This window comes from Hyaena hyaena, unplaced genomic scaffold (genome assembly GCF_003009895.1).
Source record: "Hyaena hyaena isolate Hyena2069 unplaced genomic scaffold, ASM300989v1 scaffold_514, whole genome shotgun sequence".
Classification (NCBI taxonomy): domain Eukaryota; kingdom Metazoa; phylum Chordata; class Mammalia; order Carnivora; family Hyaenidae; genus Hyaena; species Hyaena hyaena.
The window spans coordinates 1,006,262-1,033,806 of record NW_024081146.1 but is presented as its reverse complement, the minus strand read 5'-3'; the positions used below and the strand labels follow the sequence as shown (position 1 = coordinate 1,033,806).

Sequence of the window (27,545 nt, the reverse complement as noted above, 5' to 3'; positions counted from 1 at the left end):
GGAAGGGAGAGTTTATTTATTTATTTATTTTGAGAGAGAGCGAGAGAACACCAGTGGGGGAGGGGCAAAGAGAGAGGGAGACACAGAATCGAAAGCAGGCTCCAGGCTGTAGGCTCTGAGTCATCAGCACAGAGCCTGACGCGGGGCTCGAAACCATGAACTGTGAGATCATGCCCTGAGCTGAAGTCAGATGCTTAACTGACTGAGCCGCCAGGCGCCCCTTCCCAAAAACTTCACTTCTAATAGCATACTGTCGACTGGAAGCCTTACCAATAGCATAAGCAGTCCGTGAACACATGTTTGGTATGTTACATGTGTTACATACAATACATGATATTCTCACAATCAAATAAGGTAGAGGAAAGAAAAGATCGTTAAGAATGTTATAAGAAAATACATTTTTACCGTAACGTACAGTATTTATCAAAAAATCTCGTCAGTGGGCCTACACAGTTCAAACCCGTATTGTATATAACTTTAATTTTTAAAAATGTAAACTTCTGTAGAGTAATATTTTTTAAATATTTATTTAATTTGGCGGGGAGCGGAGAATCCTCAGCAGACTCTTCACTGTCAGCACAGAGCCCTACGCAGGACTCGAACTCACAAAGCGTGAGATCATGACCTGAGCAGAAATCAGGAGTCGGATGCTTAATAGACTGAGCCACCCAGGCACCTCTAGAGTAATATTCATACTTACTGGCCTGTTCTGTGACTTTATTTTTAAATCATGGAAAAGTACACACAAAATTGACCTTCCTACCCATTCTTAAGTGTACAGTTCACAGGTGTTAAGTATGTTTACTTGGTGGTAAGTAACGTTCACATGGTCCACGGGTCTTTTTCATCTTGTAAAACTGAAAGTCGATTCCCAATCAACAGCTCCGCGTTTCCCTCTCCCCCCAGCCCCTGGCAGCCAACCACATTGAACGATTTTTTAACAATAACATTTATTGAGACATTATTTATTGATGATATTATTGCCAGATACCGCACATTCAGTACTTTATCCTCAGGAAGGGGAGAAAAAAAAAAACTTTTTACGGATGAAGATGCTGAAACTCAGAGAGGTTAGGTAACTTGCCCAAGCTCACACAGCTTATAAGTGGCAGTGTTTCAGTGCACATCTGTATGTCTCCAGAGCCCTTGCATGGGACAGCCCTGGAAGCCCTGGTTATACCTGCATCCCTCCCTCCCCGCCGTCCTTGAGCCTGTCCTTCTCAACCCCATCTTCCCTCTCCCCTGCACATGGGAAGGGAGAGATGGGGTGAGCCTGGTCATCTCTGCCTGTGCCTACTCTCTCTTCTGGACCTGAGTCTCTCTGTGCACCAATAGGTCGGCGGGACGAAGACCGGTGTGGTGCGGTATGTGGGGGAGACAGACTTTGCCAAGGGCGAGTGGTGTGGCGTGGAGCTTGATGAGCCCCTTGGGAAGAACGACGGGGCAGTCGCAGGCACCAGGTAGGGTGGGCTTCCCCCGGGGAGTCTGTGGGGGGCGGGGTGCCTCTTCACCCCTGGGTGGGTGCAAGGGCTGGGGCATCTGAGAAGCTGGCATTGAGGGTCTAGGCCACTCACCACAGTATAGATGCTGCCAGCTTCCTTCTGCCTGAAGCAGGTGGTGGGGAAACACCCCCATTTTACAGATGAGAGAACAGAGGTCAGAGAGGTCGGGGTGGTGCAGACCAAGCTGCTAGGGGAGGGGCCGTGCTTGAACCAGGCCTTGAAGGAAAGTAGGGTTTTGCTTCTGGAACAGCCTTGAGGAAGGTCTGCTTTATGAGATGAGGGGTGGAGGAGACAGTCCTAGCAAAGACCTACGTGCAGGAAGAGGCAGGACGGGGTGGCACTTTTTAGGAGAGTCAGAAGCCAGCTTCCTGGTCCCACGTGGGATCTGTGCTCAGAGAGGCTTTGAGAGAAGATAGCCCAGTGTCTCCATGGCCACCCTTGGCCTTCCTGTGTTCAAGATGTCTGTTTCTCTCCTCCCGCTCTTGCTCTCAGAATCTGGGGCCATTGTTGCTTTGTGCTGCAAGCATCATGGGCAGAGGGCCAGTGGGGTTCCTTGGGTCTGGGGGGTGCCCAGGGGCAGTTGTGAGAGTGGGGCTGCAGATAATGGCTGGGGTAGGGGGTGGGCACTGAATGGTGGGAGGGAGCCAAGCCCAGAAGATGGGGGTCCTGCCCTGGCTTTGCCTCGTAACCAGCTGGGTGACTGTAGCCAACTTACTTCGCCTCTCTGAGCCTAAACCTCCTCATCTGTGAAATGGGGATAACAGTAGAGTGGTTGGGGATTACAGAGTGGGTGCTCAGTAATTCCCCTGCCCTCTCAGATATGCCCCCTGACTACTGATGGCCCCAGAGAGTCTCAGGCCCTGCTCACTGCTATTCCCTCTCTGGGAGTCCCATCCGTTGGTCGTGGGGTGAGGGTGCTGGGACCCAAGGCCAAGCCTCTCTGCTGGGGGAGGCTGCGGGGGACCATGACGGCGGTGTGTGTCTGTCCTGCCTCCCCAGGTACTTCCAGTGCCCGCCCAAGTTTGGTCTCTTCGCCCCCATCCACAAGGTAATCCGCATCGGCTTCCCATCCACCAGCCCAGCCAAGGCCAAGAAGACCAAGCGCATGGCCATGGGTGTCTCAGCCCTGGCCCACAGCCCCAGCAGCTCTTCCATCAGCTCCGTCAGCTCGGTGGCCTCCTCCGTGGGGGGCCGGCCCAGCCGCAGTGGACTGGTGAGGGTGGAGCGGGGAAGGGGTAACCTGGTGTGTATGTGGGGGGGTAGGGACAGAAGGAGCCAGGTGGCCATGTCCCCTGACTTGCTCTGGTTCCAAGTATTCCTCTGTGGGTTTTTTTTTTTTAATGTTTATTTGTTTTTCAGAGAGAGAGGGAGAGAGAGCTAGAACACAAGCTGGGGAGGGGAAGAGAGAGATTGAAACAGATGATCCTAAGTAGGTTCTGCACTGTCAACACAGAGCCTGATGCAGGGCTTGAAGTCACAAACCGTGAGATCATGACCTGAGCCAAAATGAAGAGTTAGACACTTAACCGACTGAGCCACCCAGGCACCCCATCCGTCTGTGGGGTTTTTCAACAAAGATGAAGGCTTAGGGGTACCTGACTGTCTCGGTCACTAGAGCATGTGACTGTTGATCTCAGGGTCATGAGTTCAAGTCCCACGTTGGGCGTAGAAAAAGAAAAAAAAAAAAAGATGAAAGTCCATATCTTTTAGTAGGGAAGATTGATCCATTTACATTTGTTGTTATTTTTGTGTTACCGATTTGTCAGTAGCCTAACCCCTTTCCTGGGAATTAAGGAGGCTCATACAGATACAGGGCAGGTGATATGGGTGGAGAGTAGGTAATACAGCTGCAGAGCAGGGAGTCACCCTGGGTGAGGCAGGGCAGAGGGTCTTCTGTGCAAGCCTGATCTAGGTAGGGAGTCTAGGCTGTCTCCAGAGAAAGTGGTCCAGGTGAGGGAGGCACCTTGAGGCAGAGCTCAGGTGCTATGACTGTCAGAGGCGGTGACTCTCCTGAGAGCAGAGGGCATTCCCTGGATCCCAAACATCATGATCCCCCTGCTTAGAGTATCTGGGCACTGATGGAGGGAGGATCAGGGTGCAGGAGCCGAGGTGCTCAAGCTGTGGTCTGCGGGGTGCTCAGATCCCTGAGTCCATGCTTTCCTGCAGCTCACGGAGACCTCTTCACGTTATGCCCGCAAGATATCGGGCACGACTGCCTTGCAAGAGGCGCTGAAGGAGAAGCAGCAGCACATCGAGCAGCTGCTGGCCGAGCGGGATCTGGAGCGGGCCGAGGTGGCCAAGGCCACGAGCCACATCTGCGAAGTGGAGAAGGAGATCGCCCTGCTCAAGGCCCAGCATGAGCAGGTAGCTGGGCCCGTGGGGCGGTGGGGGCACCTGGAGGGCGCCAGCAGCCTTCCCAGGCCAGTTTTGTGAGTCACTCTCATGCAGCGGGGAGAAGTAGGGTGTGCAGCGAATACGAAGACCCTTCCTCCTCCTGACGGATCGGGAGCCTGGCTATAGCGTGCTCCTTCTTACTCTAGCGGCAGTGTTTTCTGGGTCATGGAAAATTCTTCCCTGTGTGAATGGCCGCGCTGCCATCCATCATGGGCCGTGTCCTCACCGACACAGCCAGTCCCCTGTGGTCGTCCAGGTTATTTCCAATTACTCACTTTGTCTAAATATACTCGTCTACATGTTTTTTGTCTACAACTGTCCACGTTCCAGATTATGCTTTCCAGTAGCTTCGGGTGCTGGGTTCAGGGAGGGGAGCCCTTGCCCGTAACCTTGAGTCCGCGGCTGCCCAGTGTCTCCTCTTCCCGGATGTAGATGTTTGTCTCCTGTGGGAGAGCTCCTTCCTGGGTCCCCACCCCCGTTCGGATGGATCACCCTGCCCTTAAGGGCTGGGGTCATTAAGGCCAGGCACCTGCGGGCTGTGACAGAGGCCTTTACCAGACAGCAGGGCCTTAGGCCCTTAAGCATTGAGGGACATAGAGGGTATTGGGGACAGGTGGACCCAAGCCATGCCTGGTACTCAGCCGGGCCCTCCTCCCTCACAGCTCAGCCCAGCCAGCTGGTGGGGGGGATGGCGGGGGCGGGAGTGGCCTCTGCCACCTGAAGCCTGGCCCCGGGAGGAGGCTGACCCTGTCCTGGCCCTTGCGTGGGGCCCAGTATGTTGCAGAAGCAGAGGAGAAGCTGCAACGGGCCCGGCTGCTTGTGGACAGTGTGCGGAAGGAGAAGGCAGACCTGTCCCACCAGCTGGAGGAGGAAAGAAGGTGTGTGCCGCCCGCACCTGGGCCCCGGCGGGGTGCTCCTTCTGGGCCTTGTTAGCGAGGGCCAGGCAGAGCCCGGGCCCGGGACCTCTGCCACACCCCGGCTGCATCCCCCAGACCAGTGTCATGAGCCTTGAGGCCCGCCCCTCACCCGCAGAGTGGGACGATGGTCCCCATCTCTGCAGGCTTGAGGGAAACGCCCTGTGTGGGAGTCCCCACAGCCGTCCGCTGCTCTCCATCCCTACTGGGGGTGGGGGGCTTGCTGGACTGGGGGTTCTCCCATGCCCTGGACCTGCTCACACCTGCTGAGTGCCCCTCCGGGCTGTGTGCTGTCCCCAGCTCGTCTGTGCCTGGAGACCGTGGCTCAGAGAAGCAGCAATGAAAGGCCCCTCTAGACCCCTTGCTTCAAGGTGTCAGCCCCACGCTGAGTGCTTTCCCTGCTCCCAGGTCTCTCTCAGTCCCGCCATGAGCCCAGGAGGCAGGTGTTGCTCCCATGCCACAGATGAAAACACTGAAGCTCAGAGCAGATGAGTGATTTGCCCGAGGCCACCAGCCTATTGGTGATGGTGCCATTTCCCTCCTGCCTCTGTGACAAGCGGGGTCTGTGGTTCCCCTGGTGAGGGGCCTCTGGCCTGACTTACCCTGGGTCACCTGGTGGGACAGGGCTGATGGGGGACAGGGCTTCTCTTGGCCCGGGGAGGGGGGCCTCTCTTTGTCTCCTGGCTGGTACACAGATTTCCGTGGCTCCCTCCCCTCCCCTTCCCCCCCACTGCAGGCAGACCCCAGCCCCAGCCCCCGCCCTGGGTCTGGTTTTGGTCTTTCAGCTGAGGCCTGTGAGGCACAGGCTGCTGTGATGGTCTGACTGGGAGAGGCAGGAGTGTATTTATATCTGCCTGAGAGCATTCTCAGGCCCACACATCTGGTTCCCATGGCGACACGCCCACTACTGACAAACAAAAACTTGAAAATATCCTGGGGCCCGTGTTCAGCAAGGGCCCGCGTGCAGCGGCCCCTGGACTTGCTGGGTGACCTTGGGCAGGTCTCGTGCCCATTCTGGCCCCCCCCCCCCCCCCGGCTCCTCGCCCAGGTGCCAGGGATGTCGGGAGCTGGAACGTGGCTGTGTCCTCCTGTGTGGTCGTGCTGCCTGGGTGGGTGACCGGGTCTCCCCAAGGGCACCCTCCAGTCCTGCCGCAGGGGCACCAGGCCCTCGTCAGGGAGCAGCCCAGGCTGATTTTGAGGGGAAGGGATGAGAATGATGTCAGCCAGTGGGATGTCACCCACCCTCTTCGCTCCCTCTCCGCAGACCGTTCTGTTCCACAGGATTTACAGCCTGTTTTGCCGCTCCAGTCCCTCAGACACCCCAGGGAGGAAGGATCTTGCCTCCACACCCCCATTTTAGAGATGCTGGTGGCCCCTGAGTGGAACACAGGGTGGAAATTGGGAGGGGAGCCCATAGCTTTCCCGGAGGGCCTGCCCCCACCAGCCATGACGCTGGGACAGTGCCTTCTGCGAGGTCTGAGCCCCCGGTGGCCTTGCCCATCTCTGCCAGCACTGACTGGGCAAGCCCCCCCCACCTTCCTGATTTGGGCGAAGCCCACTCAGCCCTGTCTCCCCCTGCAGGAAGGTGGAGGATCTGCAGTTCCGAGTGGAGGAGGAATCCATCACCAAGGGAGACCTGGAGGTAATGGCCCGAGGACTGCTGCGCCCCCATCACGCTTCACTACCCCAGCCCTGCCCGTGCAGGGCAAATGGTCCTGAGGTCCGGGCAGCAACTCTGGTCCCCTGGGAGGGGGCTGGAGAATTTGGGGGGGTAAATCCAGGCGGGTCCCCTGGGAGAATGGGGAGGGGGCAGGTCATTCGGGAGCTGGGTGTCGGAGGTGGGGATGGGCCATGGGTCCTTTTGTTTGCACCTGGGTGGGATGAACCAAGTACCCACAGGATGAGGCCTGAGGCCACAGTTGCTGGACGCCCCTGTCCCTTCATTGCTGGACAGCAGCCCTGAAAGATAGCCCTTGGGTTCTTGGATTCCAGGTGGAACTTTGGCCGGAGGTAGCTCGTTGTTGGGTTTCAGAACTTCTAGAAGACCAGACAGCCTCAGAAAGGCCAAGGGAGTTGCCCAGGCAAGGGGCAAGGCGGCGGCCCCTGGGACCAGGTCCCAGGACTCCCGGAGGCTGTGTCAGTCACGAGGATGACCAGTTAGGGCACCTCAGTTACAGCAGCTGGACGGCTGGTCTGGGCAAAGGGGGACCTTTCACTGCCTGCCCCGCCGCACCCCTCCTGCGCTGAGGCACATCAGCCCGTTCACACACACCCCCACCCCTCCCGGGGCTCACGAGGCCACGGCTGGGCAGGCAGGAATGGCCTGCTGCTGCGGTGCCCCCTGCTCCCTGGGAGGTGACAGGGGTCCAGGACCCTGCAGCTGTCGGATGGCGCGGGGGACTGCGAGTTCAGTCCCCCCCACACTGGCCTGGCCCTAAGTGGCCCTGGACAGCCACTTCCCTTTCCCGGCGTCAGTTTGCTCATCCGCAGAACGAAGAGGTTGAACCGGGTCAGTGCTTCTCTGACCCTGGAGGGCGTGTTCAGAGTGTTGCTGGGCCTGCCTCGGAGCAGCTGATCAGGAGGACTGTGTGGGGCCTGAGAATGTGCATTTCTAGCAGCTTTCCAGGTGATGCTGGTCTAGGAACCGTCATACTGTGGGGATCCCTGCACGAGATCATTTCTTGTTTTTTGTTTTTGTTTTTTTAATGTTTCATTTATTTCTGAGAGACAGCATGAGCAGGGGAGGGGCAGGGAGAGAGGGAGACACAGAATCTGAAGCAGGCTCCAGGCTCTGAGCTGGCTTTCAGCACAGAGCCCGACGCGGGGCTCGAACCCATGGACTATGAGATCATGACCTGAGCTAAAGTTGGACGCTGAACTGACTGAGCCACCCAGGCGCCCCGATCTTTTTTTTTTTTTTTTTTTTTTTTTTTTTTTAGATTTTATTTTTAAGTAAGCTCTGCACCCTGCATGGGTGACTCAGACTCACCACCCAGAGATCAAGAGTCGGGTGGTCCACCGACTGAGCCGGCACCCGGTGCCCTTGTGCTGAGCTCAGATGGGAAATCATGGTTTCTGGTTTTGCAGAAGAGCTGCCTTGAGAGCCCGTGGCTTCCATGGCCCAGCAGAAGTGCACGTGTGTCCCTGGAGGGCCCTGACTGACGGAGGGACGTGTGTGATCTGTATAGGATCACTGGGAGCAGATTTTGCTGCCTGAGCCTTTTGACCGGATGGATGTCGGGGTACAACCCAGATGTAGGAGCCCCAGCCCGGTGTTAGGACAGTCATTGTATGTTTCCATCTTAGCGAAGGAGACAGGTCACGGGGTTGCGCGTGGCTGGCTTTCCTGCCGGCGGCTGCCCCCTTGCAGGCGTTGGGGTGGGCTTCTGGGAAGAGCAGCTGTGCTTGCGAGGGACCGCGACCCCTCCTGATCCCTTCAAAGGCTACAGGGAAGTGTCCCCCGCAGTTCAAGGATGCAGAGCAAGAATAGTCTCAGGAGCCAAGCCCATTCCTTCTCTGTTCAGGAGCTTGCATCTTCTCTTGACTCGTGCTCAGGCTGCACGTCTGTATGTCTCTCTCTCATCGTGTGTCTCTCTCGGCACACTTGCCTCCCTCCTGGCCCCCCACCCCACAGCCGATCCTCCAGCTCCAACTGGAGATGGAGGGAGAGACCGTGATAGACGGCGACAGTCAGTCAAGGGCACTGGAGGCCCCTTGCTTCTGTTCTGACGACCATGACACAAATGGTCCCAAAGTTCCGCTCCTCCCCACCCATCTTAAGAGTCAAAAATAAAACCCAGAACATTCCTGTGAACTCCTGGTCTCCCTCCAGCTGTCACCCCACTTCTCTGCCTGTCCCCCTCCTGGTTTCACTCCCCAGTTCCAGCCTCTCAGCCTCTTTCCTGATCTCTAAGTGGTGGCCTGTCCTCAGGGGCCCATTCGCCCCTCGGTCTGCACTGTCCCTGAGACCTTCCAGTCCATATCACTCTGTGTCCTCCATGAGTCCTCCCCCCCCCGCTCCCCGAGCTCCATGCCAGCGTGCCTACTGGACATCTCCGCCAGGGCCAGGGGGTGACAGCCACCTGCAGCATTTTCCTGGGGCCGTCGTAACCTATGACCACTGTTTGGTGGCTGAAAACAACACAAACTTACTCTCTCGCTGAGGCTCTGAGGGAGAATCCGCTCCGTGCCTCGCTCCCAGGTCTGGGTCGCTGGGAACCCTCGACATCCCTCGGCCATGACTGCATCGCTGCCTCTGTTGCCATGTGGCCCTCATCCCTGCCTGTTCCTGTGTCTCTGGCATGACCCTTATAAGGATGCCAGTCACTGGGTTTGGGGCCCGCCTTAATCCACTGTGACTTCATCCTCACCTTCACTAAGCACCTGTGGGAAGACCATCTTGCAAACAAAAGTCCTACCTGAGGTTCCTGAATGTGAGATGTGGGGGGACACCGCTCAGCCCAGCACAGCATCCCAGATGCACCGTGTGCAAAACAGACCTCTCCGTTTGTGCCTGCCCCACCCCTCCGATACCCATCTCAGAAGTTGGCGCCCTAGCCACGCAGGTGGCTCCTCGATGCCACAGCTGATTCGCCTTGAGTCTTCTCTCTCCCTCATCTCTCCATCAGAAATCCTCTTGACCTGACTCCAAAATTATCTTCCCCAAGGCCACCTTCTTGGGCCAGGCCCCAGCACCTTGCCTTTGACAACTGCACCAGCCCCGACTTGGTGCCTCTGTTTCCTCCCCTGCTCTCCCACCATCCATTCTTCACACTGAAGCCGGATAGCCCTAGCTGTTTAAAACTTTTTAATGTTCGTTTATTTATTTTGAGAGAGAGCATGAGTGGGGAGGGGCAGAGAGAGGGAGACAGAGAACCCCAAGGAGGCTCCGCACTGTCAGCACAGAGCCCAGCGTGGGGCTCCAACCCACAAACTGTGAGATCATGACCTGCCAAAATTGAGAGCCTGACGCTCAGCCAGCCGAGCCGCCCAGGCGCCCCTACGGCCTTGTAATTTTTAACAGTTGGGAAGTTTGGACCTAACACATACGTACGTAGGGAAGAATTCATAATGTACCCACATTGCCCATCAGCAGGCTTCAGTGATTATCAACTCATGGCCAGTCTTATGCTAGCTGCTCTCCCCGCCCATGCACAGTCATCTCTCGTGTTATTTTAAAGCAAACCACATCATGTGTCCAAATCTCTTAAAAAGGTAAACCAGAGCCTGCCCCTTCCCTGGTCACACATCTGAGCTCTTTCAAGGTGGCCCAGAGAAGACCTTGGAGCCACCCTGCACACCTGTGCCCCGGGCACTCGGAACTTCTCTGTTCCAGGATGCCCCAAGCTCGCTCTGCCTCTGAGCGCCTCTGTGCACTGATTCCTGCTTCTTCAGGCCTCACCTTTAACTGTATTTCTCAGAGAGGCCACCTCTGCCTCTTTGCTCTCACTTCCATCTCCTGCACCCCCCGCCCCCCGCCCGGTGCTCCGCTCCCAGGTCCAAGCCCAACTCAGAGTCCTCTTCAGTACTGATACATTGTTGGCGTCTCTCTCTGTGATGTACGCCCTGTGGGGGCCGGGACCCCGTCTATCTCATTCCCCTTTATGTCCCCGCGGCCAGAACAGGTCAGGAGTGTGGGGGTAAGTGATTCTCCCAGGGTGGGAACCCCAGGCCCCAGTCGGGGGACATGTTTTATGGCCCTGGAATGGATCTTTGCCACCAGCGAAGTGTATGTGCCACTCCCTGCTGCCTCCCGAGTGGGGACATCAGGTAGCTGCCTTAGACTTGACCTTCTTGGGGTGCGGTGGTGGTGGTTTAATCATCCGGGGGGTTCGTGTTATGATTTTGCTAATTAAATAGCGCCTCGGGGTTACTTTTCACTTGCATGAGAATGCGCACAGTGACACGGAGGGCCGGGCTTATGAACTCAGAATCCTTTCGGTGTTGATTTGTGCTGTGTGAGACCTCAGAGAAGGTTAAGAGCAGTGACGTGTGCCTTGACCTTCAGGACAGGTGGGGAATCCGTTCCCCCCATTAAAGAATGTTTCCAGCCCTCAGTTACCTGAGGGGAATCCCAGAGCGGTGGCTCCATGCCTTGCAAAGGTGGGGACACAGGGTCTGAGAACTGCAGTTACAGGGCGGAGGCAAGGCTTTTTTCCACCCCCCTCTTCCCCCCCACCGGTCCCGTGGTTGCATTTATCTCGAACAAGCATCTGAAGCAATTACACTGGATTCCTTTGTGTGCCCATGGAGACCCCAACCCACAGGCCAGGAGTCTAGAAGTTGGGAAAGTGGTTGACGGGGTGGGTGGGGGATGGGGAGTCCTTTTGGGAGCACCAAATAAAGCTGCCTTGAAATTGAGCTGGGGGCTCTTTCTCTCCCTTAGAGTCACCAGTCGTGCGCCACCTAGTGTGGGTCCTGGGCAGAGCCGCGGTGCCCACCCTCTGTGGGAGGGGAGGGTGAGGATGAGGCCCCGCAGACACCGTTACCAGCCTGTAATTTTCTGTCAGAGACTGAGCGTGGTTGCTTGTTAGTGCTGTGGGATGCTGCCCTCTTTGAGAGACAGAGAACCTCTTTACTCTGTCGTAGAGATAAGATCACAGGCCAGAGGGCATAAACCTCTCCCTAGCTCAGTATGAATTGCAGGAGTGTTTCTCAGATGAGTTTACACTGTCCGTGTCACCCTTGCTAGTGACAGGTATGTGTCCTCGTTTCTACACGGACGTGCCGTGTGCCTAAGCCCCCCCTCGTCAGAACGGCCACGCAGATTTGCCTTAAACTGCTTCTCCTGGATGCTAGAGGCAGAGGAGGACTCTCTGGCTCCTCCCTGTGATGAACTTGGTCTCCACGTCGTCCTGGGGGCCCTGGAGCCGGCACCCCTGGTCCCTGGCCACCCCCGCCAATCTGTGACAGGAAACCCAAATGCCAGGCTGGGTGCCCTGAGCACATTGGGCTTTCTTGGTGCGTGAAGCTAGGACAAAAGCATTCTTGTGCTTTTGGGAGACCAGGCCTCCTCTGCAGGGGGCCCCGGGGGTGGGCATTGACCCTCTGCGCTCGGTCAGGGCAACTGGAAGCAGAACCTCACAGCGGGGTGGGGGTGGGGGGTTTTAAAACCTTCCCGTTAGATTAGTTCTTGCAATTTCAGTTTAGGCCCTGGGGACCAGGAGTCCTGGGTTCACTTGCTGACCCGTCTGTCCTTACCAGGGCCTCCTGTGTGTAGGATCCTGTGCCTAAAATGAGCAAGAGCCCCAAGGGGAGCACGAGGAGGCTGGGGCCTGTCCCCAGAGCCGCAGGGGGAAGGACTGACCACCTGGGGAGGCTAGCAGGGGCCGGATGCCCTCTCGCCCACCCTCTCCAGGGCGGGGTGGCTCAGGCGAGGTTGTGGCAGCCCCTCCTCTGCCATTAAACCAGCCCAGCCCTGTCCCCCACCCACCCCAGACCTCCTCTGTCCCCAGCCACCTCCTCTCCGTGACTTGCTCTCCTGTCTTGTTCACGGAAGATGACGCCGCCTCTCTCTCTCTCTCTCTCTCTCTCTCTGTCTCTCCCTCTTCCTCCGGCTTCCTCTGCCCTGTACTCCTCTCCCCTGGCCTGCCTCCCCACCTCCCCGCCTGCCCGGGGTGGACCAGACCCAGACGCAGCTGGAGCACGCGCGCATTGGGGAGCTGGAGCAGAGCCTGCTACTGGAGAAGGCGCAGGCCGAGCGGCTGCTCCGGGAATTGGCCGACAACAGGGTAACGCCGCCCGCCGGCCCCGCCAGCGCCTCCGCCCCGTCATACCTCCTTCGGCTTCTCTGTTTTGGTTTTTCCTCTGTCTTTGGCTGCTTTCCTCGTTGTTGTTTTGCCTTTTGAACCCCTTCTAGGAGGGAAGCCGAGGCTTAGGGACGCTTCCACCCCATTGCCACGTGACGCCTGCTGGGAAGGAGGGGGCCCTTGACTCTCCGGGACTTTGTGCCCCAGCTCAGGGTCCCACAGGCTGCAACTGTCCTGTGAGACCCCTCCCTCCCCAGGCACTGCCACCACAAGGCTTTGTCATGTTCAGAAATGGGGTGCATCTTGGGAGCGTCCTGCCCCTTATACGGACAGGTACGGTGAGAATCTATCCATGCCTCCCTTCTCCCCGAGCTGGGGAGGAAGGCAGGAGGTCAGGGGGCTGCAGATCCAAGTTTCTCAAGCCTAGGGGGTCTTTTTTTTTTTTTTTTTTTAACATTTATTTATTTTTGAGAGGGAGAGAGAGGATCCGAAGCAGGCTCTGTACTGACAGCAGTGAACCCCACGCAGGGCTCAAACTCAGGAACCTTGATCATCACCTGAGGCATTGGATGCTTAACTGCTTAACCAACAGAGCCACCCAGGCGCCCCCTAGGGGATCTTAATTGTGGTGGCAGGAGGGGCCAGCCAGAAGGACCTGGGGCTCTTGGGGAGTGGGAGTGTCCCTAGGGCCTGAGGTTCTGCATCAGACCCACGGAGGGGCTGTTGAGATACAGTGAACCAGGGAAATCTTTGCTGGGGTGGGGGGAGGGCCTGCCAAGTCCCAGGTCCGGGTTCTGGGCCCAGCCCAGCCCAGCGTGGTTCTGGCAGAAGAACTAAACAGCCAGCTAGCAGTGATCCGCTCAAAGCATCTGAGCAGGGTGGGCCGCGGGGTGAGCCATGGTCAGTTTCTGCAGGTCGGCCTCAGCACACGAGTGTGTGTGTGTTGGGGGAGGGGGTCTGAGGACACACGGGGTCCCTTTGTGCACCCTGGCCGTTGTTGGGCGTCCGTACGTGCAGGCACACGTGTGTGCTGAGAGGCTGCTTGCAGAAACCCCCACCCAGCCGTGGTGGGCAGGCTGGAGTCCTCCATGCTGCAGCACCTTGATCTAGGGTTCAACCTGGTCCTAAAAATAAAAACAGATTTTATTGAACTAAAGGTCGCCCTCAGAAGCAACTTTTTTTCAGTTAGCAAAAGGTTTAAAACATGCCAATGTATCGTTTCCAAGTCCACGACCATTGTCATGATCCACGTGGCATTGGAGCCTCTGATCTCAGGTTTCCATCAGGAGGTGGGTCTGGGAGCGTTAATTTTGTCCTGCCTCAGGCATTAAACCAGACCCGTCTCTGGCCAGCCCCTCTGTGAATCGACCCTATCTGGTTGGGGGACCCTCCTAGAGCCACATAATGCAAAATTCCCTCTTGAAGAAAGCCAGAACCTCAAATGAGTGGTTTCTTTTAACCACTGATTTGTCCCAAGCCACCGAGGGCGGCAGGGACAGTCCAGTCCCCGAATCCCTGGACCGCAAGCCCAGGGAGTCTTCCTGGAGGCTGGGGGGCACCCAGGCGGGGGTGGGTGCCCTTCCCGTCCACGAACGTCCCCCACGGGGCTGGGGTCCGCCCCGCCCGCCAGCCCGCTGACCTCTGTCTCCCTCTCTCCCGGGTAGCTGACCACAGTGGCTGAGAAGTCGCGCGTGCTGCAGCTGGAGGAGGAGCTGAGCCTTCGGCGCGGCGAGATCGAGGAGCTACAGCACTGCCTGCTGCACTCGGGCCCGCCGCCCGCCGACCACCCCGAGGCCGCCGAGACCCTGCGGCTGCGGGAGCGGCTGCTGTCGGCCAGCAAGGAGCACCCGAGGGAGAGCAGCATGTTGCGGGACAAATACGAGAAGGCCCTGCGGGCCTACCAGGCGGAGGTGGAGAAGCTCCGGGCAGCCAATGAGAAGTACGCGCAGGAGGTGGTGGACCTCAAGGCCAAGGTGCAGCAGGCCACCAGCGAGAACATGGGGCTCATGGACAACTGGAAGTCCAAGCTGGACTCGCTGGCCTCGGACCACCAGAAGTCCCTGGAGGACCTCAAGGCCACGCTGAACTCGGCCCCGGGGGCCCAGCAGAAGGAGCTCGGGGAGCTGAAGGCCGTGATGGAAGGCCAGCTGGAGCACCAGCTGGAGCATCAGCTGGAGCTGGGCAACCTGCGAGCCAAGCACGACATCGAGACCGCCATGCACGTCAAGGAGAAGGAGGGGCTGCGGCAGAAGCTGTGGGAGGCCCAGGAGGAGCTGGCGGGGCTGCGGCAGCACTGGCGGGCCCAGCTGGAGGTGCAGGCCAGCCAGCACCGGCTGCAGCTGCAGGAGGCCCAGGACCAGCGCCGGGACGCCGAGCTGCGGCTGCACGAGCTGGAGAAGCTGGACGTGGAGTACCGGGGCCAAGCGCAGGCCATCGAGTTCCTCAAGGAGCAGATCTCCCTGGCTGAGAAGAAGATGCTGGACCACGAGCTGCTCCAGCGGTCGGAAGCCCAGAGCAAGCAGGAGGCCGAGAGGCTGCGGGAGAGGCTTCTGGTCGCCGAAAACAGACTGCAGGCTGTCGAGGCCTTGCGTTCATCCCAGCATAGCAATGTAGGCGGCCGCCTCTACTGCCGGGCTTCGGGGGCAGGGATGGGGCCCACGGGCATGGGGTGCCCCCCCCCGCTGTTGGCCGACCCCTTCTTCCCAGCCAGGTCCAGGCGAGAACAGAGGGCACCCCTTCATGGCTCCGTCCGTAGCGCAGGGTGGCCGTGGGGAACCGAGGTGGCCAGAGCTGGCCTGGCTGGGTCCCCACAGCCCAGGCCTGAGGAGGGCTGTGTACCTGGGCACAGAGCACAGGGCCCCTCCCGATCCCCAGGCAGGCCCCTGGTTCTCCCAGGTGCGTCCTCCAATGCAGGCTCCCGGGCCTCCCCCAGGCACCAGCAGGAGGTCTGTGGGGCTCGTGCGGCGTGTAGGGCGAGCTCTGCCAGTCCCCAAAGGGTGTCCCATCTCCACCCCGAGCACCGACCCTCTCACCAGCCCTCATGAGCCTGAGCAGGCTGTCCAGCAGCCACAGCGGGGGGGTTCCAGAGTGGGCGCTGCAAGGTAGAGGGGCGTAGCCTCAGAGAGGCTGCCGCTACTGGCATCACTTCTGCTCCAGACCTCCAAGGCCTTGAGACGCCTAGCACGTCTTCAGCTCAGCATGCTGGGGAGGCCGAGGGCCGGGGTAGCGCAGGCTGTGTCCACTCCAGCCAGGAAGGGCCTTTTGAGTGGCTCTGGGCACCAAATCGGGACTGACATTGCCCAGTCTCACCTTAGCTCTTGCAAGGTCAGTGTCGGCTCTGTTTCACAGATGAGCAAACCGAGGCTGAGACAGAAGCTCTCCCGGGGTTTCCTGCCCACCAGAGGCAGAGGTCAAGTCCAGCCCCACTGCTGGGATGACAGAAGTCAAACCCTACGTTGAAGGACCGCTAGCAGCATGAGCATTTCCTTTATACGGGCCCTGGGCCTTCGTGAGCTCCTGATTCCCCTTGGGCATTAAGTTCGCATCCCAGCATTAAGGAAGTGTTTGAAAGTTTCAAGGAACAAGATACCTTTTTCTAAAGGGAGCGCTGCCTGCATCATGGCTTGCCCTCCCAGGGTAGCAGCCTTTCTGCCCCCTTTCTCTCGGGGAGGGACGATTTTTTTAGCAAGTGCTGCCCCAGGACCCTGGGCAGAGTCAGAGTAGCCTGTGTGCAAATGGCCTCAGTGTCTTCTCAGAGCAGGGGCAGCCAGGCCTGGGACCCCAGGACCTGGACTCCCTTAGCAGAGGAGGTTTTGGATTGCTGTGGTTCCAGAGGACAGCCCCCCTGTACCTCCAGTCACAGATCTTAGGCCGAGGAGTGGGCGGTGACCTCAGGAAGCCCCCGTCTCTCGATTCTACACACGTGGGGCCTTGGCTGGGACCCACGTGACTCCCAGATGCAGGGATTTCAGTGTAGAGACAACCAGCTGAGGCTTAAAAAAGGGGGCTCGGGATGTATGAGCAGAAGTATGAGCGGCAGGTTGGTGGAGGTGACTGCCTGCTCAGCTCGGGGCTGCCCCAATCCGCAGCTTTAGACTGGCAAACCACAGGCCCAGAGGATGGCCCACTCAGGCAGGAGGCTGAAAACTTTTTCCCAAGAAGCCGTGGGGAGTCTGTTAATGTTGCCCATTCAGATTTTTTTTTCTTTTTTTCTCAATTGATCATTTCTTCTTTGCCTTTTGGGCTTATTATTAAAAAGTAGTAGAATTTATTGAAGCTGCCCCGGGGCACCTGATGCTTCTCTTATGGATGGAAACCAAGGCTGGGATTTTGCCTCTGGATGATGATGGAAACAGATTTTCTGGGACTAATCTCAGTGGGCATCCCAGGGAGGGAGACATCTGTTTGATATAATAGATGTTTTCAACAAAGGAAGGGGTGGGAGGCATTCCCATGGAAGCTACACAAACAGCCTTCAGGGGCGCTGGGGGCAGGCGGGGGTTCTGGGTGGTCAGGGAGGCAGGATCGAGAACATCTCTGCTTCTTGCCACTGTACCAAGTCCCTGAGAGCCACCCTGTACAGGGGTGAGGCGGGCCAGCAGGGGCAGGGGCCGTGCGTCCCCCTTACCAGGCTCTTCTTTCAGATGATCGAGTCCAACGACATTTCAGAGGAGAAGGTCAGGATGAAGGAGACTGTGGAGGGTGAGTGGCCGCTGGGCTGGGTGGGACCCTGGGCTTTTGGTTTCCCACGGGCTGCGCACCTGCTGCTCGCCAGGTGAGAGGCGATGAGTCAGGTTATTAAGTGCCAGGCATTGTGCTAAAGCCGCCTTGTGACTCCTTGAGTTTTCACTTTATTTCTGAAATCGGTGTAAGCCTCAAATGGCCCAAAGGGTAGTGTCCCGCAAAGGATCCCCCCGTTGCCTGAGTTCTCCCCCTGAAGGCACCGCGTTGGCCGGCTTAGGTTTACTTTGCAGACACGTTTATGCACATCCAAACCTGTAGGCAGCAGATGGAACCTCCCCACTGTTCGGCCCTTTCTCCTTTCCATTTAATGATGCATCTTGGAGCGGCGCCTGGAAGGCTCGGTCGGTTAAGCGTCTGAGTCTTGGTTTCAGCTCAGGTCACGATCTCATGGTTCGTGACATAAAGCCCCACGCCAAGCTCTGTGCTGACCGCGCGGAGCCTGCTTGGGATTCTCTTGTCTCCTCATTCTGCCCCTTCCCCGCTCGTGTGTGTGAGCACCTGTGTGTGCTCTCTCTTGCTAACTCTCAAAATGAATAAACTTAAAAATAGAATCGGCTAGGGGCGCCTGGGTGGCTTAGTCGGTTAAGTGTCTGACTTTCGCTTAGGTCATGATCTCGCGGTTCGTGGGTTCGAGCCCCGCGTCGCGCTCTGTGCTGACTGCCAGCTCGGAGCCTGGAGCCTGTTTCAGATTCTGTGTCTCCCTCTCTCTCTGACCCTCCCCTGCTCACACTGTCTCTCTCTCTCTCCTAGGGAAAAAAAAAAAATATATATATATATATATATGTGTGTGTGTGTGTGTGTGTGTGTATAGAATTGGCTAATTTAGTTCCATAAGAACTAAAACCAGATTGGTATTTTTATTGGTGTTACGTTTCATTTATAAAGTAACGTACAGAAATGTAATGTTTCTTGCATTTTCCATAGAGTGATTTTTAGCACCACTCTGAGGCTATCCCGTATTTGAACGCACATGGCTGAGTGCCTTGGGTACCAGTATCCCAGTTTTCCACTCAAGGAAACTAAGGCTCCGAGAGTTAAGCGGCCCGAGACCGCACAGTGTGGGAGTCTCTTATCAGAGCGGGTCACCCGGAGAGAGGGCCGCTGTGGGGAAGCACCCGGGCCCTGCAGGGTGAATGTGGCCTTGTTCTACGGTTCGTGCAGGAAGGCCTCCCCGTCACCCACTGCACCTGGCGCACTGTTGGCCCCTTGTCTCTCCCTTCTCCCCAGGCCTTCAGGACAAGCTGAACAAGAGGGACAAAGAGGTAGCAGCCTTGCTGTCGCAGACCGAGATGCTCAGGGCCCAAGTAAGTGGTAAGTCTCCTTCCCGCAGGGCAGACACGGGGGGCTCTCACCGGGGCTTCAGCCGGTCGGCCACGGACCGGGCGAGGAGGCACCGTGGCCCGGTCCCCCCACACTTGCACCTGAGCAGTGGTGAGTGGGCGGGTGTAGCCCCACATTGTCCGTAAGATAAGCAAGGACCCGGCCCCCTTCTTCCCGAGAGTCGCTGTCTGTATCTCCCCAGGTTTCTCTCCGGCCTTGAGGGCCTTTTCATAGGCTGGTCCCAAAGCTACAATGTAGCCGCCGCCCCCCAGGGCCTTTCTAGATGAAATGCCAGCATCTCAGATTCTGGGGGAAAGGATGCCGGCCGCACACAGACGACACGAGGACCGAGGGGGAGCCAGTGGCGGGGCCGGGGTCTGGGATTTGTCATTCCGTGAACTGTCCCCCCTCCGGGGAAATGGTTCCCACCCCCACTTCTGTCCAGGTCCCAGCATGCTCACGTGGCCCAACTGGTCCTGGCAAAGGTCAGTTGACCTCAGAGCCCTCCGAGGCTTAGGTGACAGCTTTGCACTCCTGCGTCTGGGACGCGGTGTAAATGCCCAGGAAGGGGGACCGCTGCCCCAGCCCCCCAGGTGCCTGCGCCGCTGTGCTTGGGGCTGCGGCCTGCTCTGTGTGACCCTCGCTGCCTGGCTGTGCGGGACGAGGGAGACCCGCCCGGCCGGCTGGGCAGAGCCGGCTCCCCGCCCGGGCTGTCACCCCCCTCCCCCACACGACCCCAGGCGGGACACGTTCCCACGGCCACCCTGCCCCTCTCTCTGCTCTCCCTGCCGGCTGACCCTCAGCACTGGAGGCCAAGTGCAAGGCTGGAGAGAAGAAGGTGGACACCCTCCAGAAGGAGAAGCGGCGCCTGGAGGCCGAGCTGGACGCTGTGTCCCGCAAGACCCACGACGCCTCAGGCCAGCTGGTCCTCATCAGCCAGGAGCTGCTCAGGAAGGAGCGGTGAGGCATCCCACCGACAGAGAGGCAGGGCAGGGGTGGGGCGGGTGGGGCAGTGGCTGCCTAGTCCTCCACTAAGCTCAGCTGAAGCCTCAGAATCCTCAACACGGATCTCCGGGCAGAGCCTGTAGGAAAGATTAGTGGTTCCCAAACTCCTTGGCCTCCGGGACCCCTTTAAACACTTAACAGTGAAGAGAGTTCCTAAACAGCGTCTGCTAATTTAGTTTATATTTGCCATATTAGCAGTGAAAACAGAAACTTGGAAGCATTTCTTAATCTGTTTAAAAATTATCACAAGCTGGGGCTCCTGGGGAGATTAAACATCTGACTCTTGGTTTCGGCTCAGGTCATGATCTCACGGTCGTGAGCTCGAGCCCCACGGCAATCTCTACGCTGGCAGCATGGAGCCTGCTTGGGATTCTCTCTCTCTCTCCCATTCTCTCTCTGCCCTTCCCCCACTTGTGCTGTCTCTGTGTCTCTTAAAATAAATAAACTTAAAAAATTGTCACAAGCAGGGGGCACCTGGGTGGCTCAGTCGGTTAAGCATCCAACTTTGGCGCATGATCTCACAGTTTGTGAGTTCAAGTCCCACATCGGGCTCTGTGCTGACAGCTCAGAGCCTGGAGCCTGCTTTAGATTCTGTGTCTCCCTCTCTCTCTGCCTTTCCCCCAACTCATGCTCTGTCTCTCTCTATCTTTCTCTGTCTCAAAAATAAAGATTAAAAAATTAAAAATAATAATTAAAAGATATAAAATCTTAAAAAGTAAAAAACAAATAGAATGTCTTACGTGAGCTCTCTTCAATGAATGTTTTGTTTGTTTTTTAATTTTTTTTTAATGTTTTATTTATGTTTGAGAGGGAGACACAGGATCTGTAGCAGGCACCAGGCTCTGAGCTGTCAGCACACAGCCCAACGCGGGGCTCTAACCCATGAACCGTGAGATCATGACCTGAGCCGAAGTCGGGCACTTAACCAATTGAGCCACACAGGCATCCCTTGTTTTATTTTTTAATTAAACATTCTGTTCTCTCTTTATCTTAAGTTTATATATTTATTTAGAGAGAGAGTACATGTGTGTATATGAGCAGGAAAGGGGCAGAGTGAGAGGGAGAGAGAATCCCAAGCAGGCTCCGCGCTGTCAGCACAGAGCCAGATGTGGGGCTCGAGCCCACAAACCATGAGATCATGACCTGAGTCAAAATCAAGAGTCAGACGCTTAAGCAAGTGAGCCACCCAGGCGTCCCTGTTCTCACTTTTTTTAAACTTGAAAAACGTTCTAGAAAAGTCCCAGTGCTCTTGACCATCCCATCCCCAAATCTGGCCCCTTGGTTTCATGCTTCATGTTTCCACTGTGGTGCCTCCTAGCACAGGTGGGTGCCCTGTCCCTGTCAGGGTGGCCCATCAGGGTGTCCCTGTCAGGGTGCCGGTGGGCACACCTGGCAAATCTTCCAATCGTGGGGACAGAGGGCCAGGCCTCACTAGCTTTTCTGTGCCCCCCACCGGCCCCCACCAGGAGCCTGAACGAACTTCGAGTGCTGCTGCTGGAGGCCAACCGCCACTCGCCGGGGCCCGAGAGGGACCTGAGCCGCGAGGTGCACAAGGCTGAGTGGCGGATCAAGGAGCAGAAACTCAAGGATGACATCCGGGGCCTGCGAGAGAAGCTGACCGGGCTGGTGTGTGACCACGGGATGGCCCGGGGGTAGGGGCATGGCAGGGGGGGCCGTGGCGACTGGCAGCCTCCTTGGGCCAAGTCTCAGGGAGGGTTCGAAATGCCCTAGAATCGCAGACAAGGTCAGCGACGTAGCTGGTGGAAGGGCCAGGGGCGACCCGTTTGCAGACATCGTGGGCGGCCGTGTGGTCGTCTGGGTGACTCAGGGCACGGGAAGACTTCTGGAGAACTTGAGCTTGTCCAGAACTACGATGGACGATGCAGAGTGAGCTCCCTGTCCAGGGAAGGAATTAAGCCAGAAACTAGCTCCTTGCTCAGGGTTCTGCAGTGGGGATTCACGCATTGGTCTAAGGAGGGAGATAGGTGAGTACATCGAAGCACCTTCTAACCCTAGTTGCTGGGCCCAGTCAGTTCCAGGGTGTGGACAGGATCCTGTCTGGGAAGACAGGCTGCTGTCATGGGAAGTTGCCCGGAAGCCCCTCACTGCCCTCCCACTCAGCCGCGCGTGGGTTTGGCCATTGGAGGAGACAGAGGAAGGAAGGCCTCAAGGGCAGGAGGGAGGAACAGGACCCGCCCACAGCTGTGGGGGCCCGTAGGGCCAAGGGGTAAGGTCACTCACACTCCCCCGTCCAATCCTGGCGGGTCTAGCCAGCAGGCAGGATTTCAGGGCCCTTGCGGGCCTTGTGGCTGTGTGAGTCTGGGCATAACTCCGGACCAGACAAGGCCCTGGGGCACAGACTTCAAAGTTGTGATTCTCTGAGACTTTCCCTGAGCCTCCAGGAGGGGGCAGTGCTGTTCTGGCTCCTCTCCGTGGGGAACAGGTGGGTCGAGTTCACATGGATGTGGGAAGTTCCCCTTCCCTCGGGGCAGCCTCTCCTGTGTCTCCCTGAGCTGTCGCCCGTGCCACAGGAGAACTAGGGAAGGGCTCCGTGGCCAGAAGACCCCCAGAGTGAGGGAGTTCTAGGCGGAGAATCAGAGTGGAGCAGAAGGATCTGGAAGCACGCGGCCCAGGGGCAGTTTGTGTGGGAGCAAGGAGGTGGGCAGGTGTCGGTTGTGAAAGACTTGGGAGGTGAACATGACAAATGTCCTGTTGGGGGAGGGGAGGAGGGTAAGAGGTGATGATGCTGTGGGTCTGGGGGTAAAGGGAAGGGACCCACACATGAAGACAGTGGACGTGGTGGGGGAAGTGGGGGCCACTAGAAGGGAGGGGGCTCTGCAATTCAGGTCTTGGTGAATGTGACGCGTCCGACAGCCTGGGAGTTCAGGGCAGGGGACAAAGCATAGTTCACTGGGGACCCTCAAAGCCCTGACCCAGAGGTCCAGCGGGCCAGGAGAGTTTCCAGCCTGGAGGAGGGGCCACCCTCCCCAGCACGTGTGTGCGCATGCGCACACCCACACGGCCACGCGCGCACTCTCCCTCCGCCCCTGCTGCTACCAGGACAAAGAGAAGTCCCTGTCGGACCAGAGGCGCTACTCGCTCATTGACCCGTCCTCGGCTCCTGAGCTCCTGAGGCTGCAGCACCAGCTCATGAGCACAGAAGACGCGCTGCGGGACGCGCTGGACCAGGCTCAGCAGGTGGAGAAGCTCATGGAGGCCATGAGGGGCCCCGACAAGTCCCAGGTGAGCCATGGGGCCAGCCATGGGGCTCTGTCCTCGGGAAGCATGGCCCTGTCCTCTGGGAGCCCCAGCCCCAAAGGTACATGGCTTGATCTTGGGGAGCTCAGACCAAGCTGGGGATGCAGCCTTGCCCGAGAGCCTTGGTCCTCCTTGGTGTCCTGGAATCCCCTTGTTCTGGAGAGCCTCTGAGGGCCCTATGGGGAAGACCTCGCCACCTAGTGGCCAAACCAGGAACTGCTGCCTGGTGCGCCTCAGTACATGCGGTCGACTCTTAACAGGCGGGCCTCAATTCCGGATCTGCAAACGGCATCCACCAGCAAGACAAGGCTCACAAGCAAGAGGTAAGGGGCGCCCTGGCCCGGGGGAGACCTCCTGCCACAGCCCCGGCCCTTCTTTCGTGGCCGACTTCTCTGGACAAAACCCCCCGAAAAGCCACCAGAATCACAAAGGTGCATTCGTGGCAGAGGCTACACAGTCGGGTGGCTCACAGGCTGCGGCCACTGCCATCATACTTGGCTTGGCCATCATCTGCCTTTTCCACCTCGTATCTCTGGTTTTGTTTCTTTTTTTTTTGTTGTTTTTTTTTTTAACTTTTATAATAAAGGTTACATACATGTCTGTTGGGAAACTTTGGAGTAACCCTCCTACCCAGAAATGACCAGTGATATCTTTCTTGAACATTCCTGTGTGTGTGTGTGTGCACACGTACATGCCCTGTCAGTTCTTGTTATTCACAGATTCCTTATTTGCAAACCTATATCTCCTCGATTAAATTTGTGACCCCAGAATTAATACTCAGGGCACATAGGTGGTGACTGATGGACGTGTGCAGAGTGGAGAAAAAGTCGAGTCACCTGACGTGCACATTCCCAGCCGAGGTCCAGCAGGGCGACGCTCTGCCGCCCTGTTCCCGCTCTCAGAAGTCTACAAGTGTCCTTTCCACAGTCTATTTTGTGCCATGTTGGTTGCATTTCTGTGCACACAGGCACCCAGTGCTCTTTGTGAAACGCCTCTGCTCTCACCCTTCCCCTAAGCTGCTCCCATCCTACCTCCCGTCTCATCACACCCTAGGCACTGCAGAGTGGCTTTTCCTGCCCCCGGGCCTTTGCACGTGCTGTCCCCACTACTTGGCACAAGTGGGCTCTCTAACAGCCCATGCCACTCCCTCTGCGTTCCGAGAGACACTTGCTGATTGAGGCCTTGCTCTCCCCAGGAGAAGCACTGACCCTGAGGGACACCGTGGAGCAGCCGAGTCCACAGCAGAGCCCCTCCGGCCTGCCCCAGGAGCGCCCCCTCCAGGCAGGGGCCAGGACTGTCACTTCAGAGACAAGAACAGTGTTTGTAACAGTAACGTACCCACTGCAGCAGACAGTCCCCCACCCCGACCCCCTGCCGGACCTGGAGGCTTCCTCAAGCACCACCTTCCATAGCAACGGTACAGTCCTGGCCTGGACCCTAGGACCTTCAGCCTGGACTCCTGGGACGCCCCGGCAGTTTCTGGAGTTTGGGGAGGCCGAGGCAATCCAGCCAGGCCCCTCTCAAGCTGCCCCGAGGACCGTCTTGGCACCCCGAGCGTGACCCCTCCTCCCTTTCTTCTCCTCCTTCTCCCGGGTTCCCCTGAGACCCCAGAGAGCCATTGTCCCGGGAAAAGGTCAGAGGGGGCCCAGCTGGGCACCAAGGAAGGCAGGCCAGGCCTCAGGAGCTGGGTGGGGACCCCCTTTTTTTCAGCTACTTCCAGGCCTAGCCAGTCCCCCGGCTTCTTGTCCCCACATGCTGAGCCTCCTTCAAACAGTGGTACAAGACCCGCCCATCAGCTGGTCTGCCCGGTGAGGCCCGGGTTCAAGGTGTTGGGGGGCAAGGTCCTTCTCCCCCGACCCCCCAACACCATCTCACATACACAGCTCCAAGCTGCTGGCCAGAGGGTAGCCACCAAGGCCAGGAGCCACAGTATTAGGAAAGTTTGGAAGCCTCCTCCCCCTCCCCACCACGGACCTGGCTTGGAGCGGGGGCAGGGTGGCTGCAGGGGTACCCAGAGCCAGGGCTCCACGTTTTGACTGGTCAGTAACGTGTCTCCTGGGCTGACGAGATATTCCAGAGCGGGGCCTGTGCCCTGCAGGCTCATACAGCCACCGACCCTTGGCACACGCACAGAGGGACGGCGCGTACGCATGCGCATTCACACTCCTAGGACTGAGCCCCATGCCCGGCAGCCCCGCTCCCACGTGCGCCGCAGACGTTCCTGCAACTTGGCCGTGCACATACACACCCGGGCACGTGTGGGGGAGCGTGCAGGGGCGCGTGTGCCACGCACATGCACCGACAGCCCCCTTTCTTAACCAGGCACCTGCCCAGAGCTTTGTAAGCCTGTCTCCTGTAGCCAAGGAAAGAGCCCGAGGGATGTTGACGACGAGAAAAAAAATCTAACCGCCTCTCGCCTGTGCCCCTCGAGTCCGGCGGAGCTACTCCGGACCCCTGTGTAGCGGGAAAAGCCAGTCTAGAAAGCCTCTACGTCTGGAGGGCCCTCAGGCTACTGCCTTGCACCTGCCTCCACCTCCCCCAGCTCGGGGGGAGTTTTCATTCAGGGTCCTCCCCTGCAGGAGGCTCACGGGGTCAGCCTGATGCCCCGAAATGCACCAGGATGGGTATGCAGACTGTGGCCTGGGGACCACCTCAGTGGCCCCTGGGTGCTCCCAGGCCCAGATGCGTGTGGTTCCCATCCTTGCCCAGATGCAGCCCATCCTGGGGGAGGGGGGGCAGCCGGTTCGTCCCATCTGCCCCCCATCCATCCCCCACTGGCTTCCAGTAGCTCTCGCATGCGGTTTCATTAACAGCAGTCTAGAAGCGATGCTTTAGTGACCTAACCCAGAGTCGAATACTACTCTTTGGAGCAAAATCTGGCAGCTCCCCCCGCCTACAGGAGGCACTGACTAGTCTACTAACAGCCAAAAGCCCACACCAGCGGGGGCTGAGCCCCCAAGGCGGCTGGCAGGTGGCACACAGGCCATTTGCGTGCAAGCATCTCCGCCTATCCAGTGTGGGCTCAGCCGTGCCCCATCCCCACACCCTCCCGCACCCCTGCCCTCCCCAAAGTGGAATTGTTGAAGTGTGGCGAGTCTGTGCTCGAGACAATAAAGCTTGTGACTGAGGTCTAAGGGCCTTCGTTGTCTGCTTCTCTCTGTGGGCGCCCCAGCGTGTGCCAGGAGTTGATACCAGATCTGTTAGCTGCCAACTAATTCCTACTCAGTTGTGAATGGCTGATGAGGGCCTCAGAGGGCCTGGCATTAAGAAGTCCGGGAGACTGGACCTGGCCTTGTCCAAAGAGCAGGAGCCCAGCAGGGACGGGCTGAGCACCAGCAAGAGGCCAGCGGGAAGGGTGGTCTAGCAAGGCTGCAGGAAGGCCGGGCGGCGGGAGGGGGGTTGAATTTGAATCTGCTGGAAGGGTGACTGGGCCCAGAAGGAAAAAACTGAAAAATCCTTGATGTCCAAAATGACGAAATGTGAGTTCCGTGAGTTTGGTGAGAACACGTAACCTCAGTGAACAAATTCTACCTCCTGCAGCCTGCTTTCTAGGGATCAAAGGAATAGTCAAGGTTTTGCAAGCTCTGTGGTCATTTTACAGGCTTCGCGGGAGATGGTGCCTCCCTGGGAGACCAAATGAGGCCCTCGAGGTTAACAGTTGAGTCTGGAAGATTCGTGTGGTCCTGGGCGCTGCATCAGCACAGAGGGAGGAAGTCCTCAGGGGAAGAGTTGGAAGGGGGCTGTGTGCACAGGTGTGGCCAGGGCTCAGGGAACCCACAGGGGACCATCGCTACCCCCAAAGGGGCGGAGCAAAGAAGCTGCAAATGGAGCCCAAAACTGCAGCCATGGAGGGGCCCCCACCCGAAGCGGTGCGATCCAGGCGGGCAGGAGCTGGTGGTAATGAGCCCAACCTGGAGCCCGGGCAAGGCAGCCTGTCGGAGGGCGAGAGGCCAGCGCCTGGGCGCGCAGAACCAACCTTACCAGCCCAGCGTTTGGAGATTGGAAGAGCTCCTGCAAACAGGATTCTCTCCTCTCCAGGCTGCTCAAACACCTCTGTGATTTCTGAGAAAATCACAGGAAGTTTCAGAGGAAAAACCTCAGGTCCTAAGCAAAAACATGCCGAGGGCACAGCGGAAGTAACCGGCAAGCAAGGTGGAGAGCAGAGCTCGGGTCAGCTGCGCTGCTCACGCGGGAGGGGGCGCGGCCCCAGGGCGGAAACGCAGGGGGCCACCGCGGTGACAGTGATGGACGCAGCAACGGTGACGGACGCAGATGAGGACGGGTGATCCCTCCAGACGACGCGCTCCAGAAAATGAGTGTCCTGTGTGCAGCCGGGGTCCTCCACACGCATCACGAAGCCAGCCAGGCTGATGGCAAGAATCGAAACAGACAGGAGGGCTGTGCGCCAGGCACCCAAGTCGTCCACGAATTAGGTGAATAGCCAGGAGTGGAAGACAGTAATGAGGAGACGGTTCTACACCTGGGGACCATGGATGTCTAAGAAATGGGGGGTAAAGAACAAGGACACGATCCTGAAACAGGCAGGGTATGAGAAAACAGAGGCTCCATCAGAGAGGCCGTCAAGGAAGGCTATCCCCAGGCAAGGACCAGGGTCAAAGCAAAGAGGGAAGAAATGGCTCAGGAGAGGCTGAGGAAAGAGA

The 27,545-nt window shown here is 57.9% G+C and overlaps 1 protein-coding gene across 2 annotated transcripts in view; it reads left to right on the top strand.

Moving 5' to 3' along the window:
* Window positions 1–26,022, top strand: part of CLIP2 (CAP-Gly domain containing linker protein 2) — a 63,847-nt gene extending 37,825 nt beyond the window's left edge. The window contains exons 5-18 of one of the 2 annotated variants that reach the window (XM_039255208.1): window positions 1,336–1,460; window positions 2,502–2,715; window positions 3,669–3,866; window positions 4,671–4,774; window positions 6,392–6,452; window positions 12,436–12,540; window positions 14,223–15,167; window positions 17,202–17,259; window positions 18,529–18,612; window positions 19,425–19,581; window positions 21,093–21,252; window positions 22,687–22,869; window positions 23,145–23,207; window positions 24,080–26,022. In XM_039255208.1, the coding sequence (XP_039111139.1) occupies window positions 1,336–1,460; window positions 2,502–2,715; window positions 3,669–3,866; window positions 4,671–4,774; window positions 6,392–6,452; window positions 12,436–12,540; window positions 14,223–15,167; window positions 17,202–17,259; window positions 18,529–18,612; window positions 19,425–19,581; window positions 21,093–21,252; window positions 22,687–22,869; window positions 23,145–23,207; window positions 24,080–24,091 (2,469 nt within the window). In that variant the 3' untranslated portion in view covers window positions 24,092–26,022. The remainder of the gene's footprint in view (window positions 1–1,335; window positions 1,461–2,501; window positions 2,716–3,668; window positions 3,867–4,670; window positions 4,775–6,391; window positions 6,453–12,435; window positions 12,541–14,222; window positions 15,168–17,201; window positions 17,260–18,528; window positions 18,613–19,424; window positions 19,582–21,092; window positions 21,253–22,686; window positions 22,870–23,144; window positions 23,208–24,079) is intronic. The other variant, XM_039255209.1, reaches the window with a different exon arrangement.
* Window positions 26,023–27,545: the final 1,523 nt, after the last annotated feature.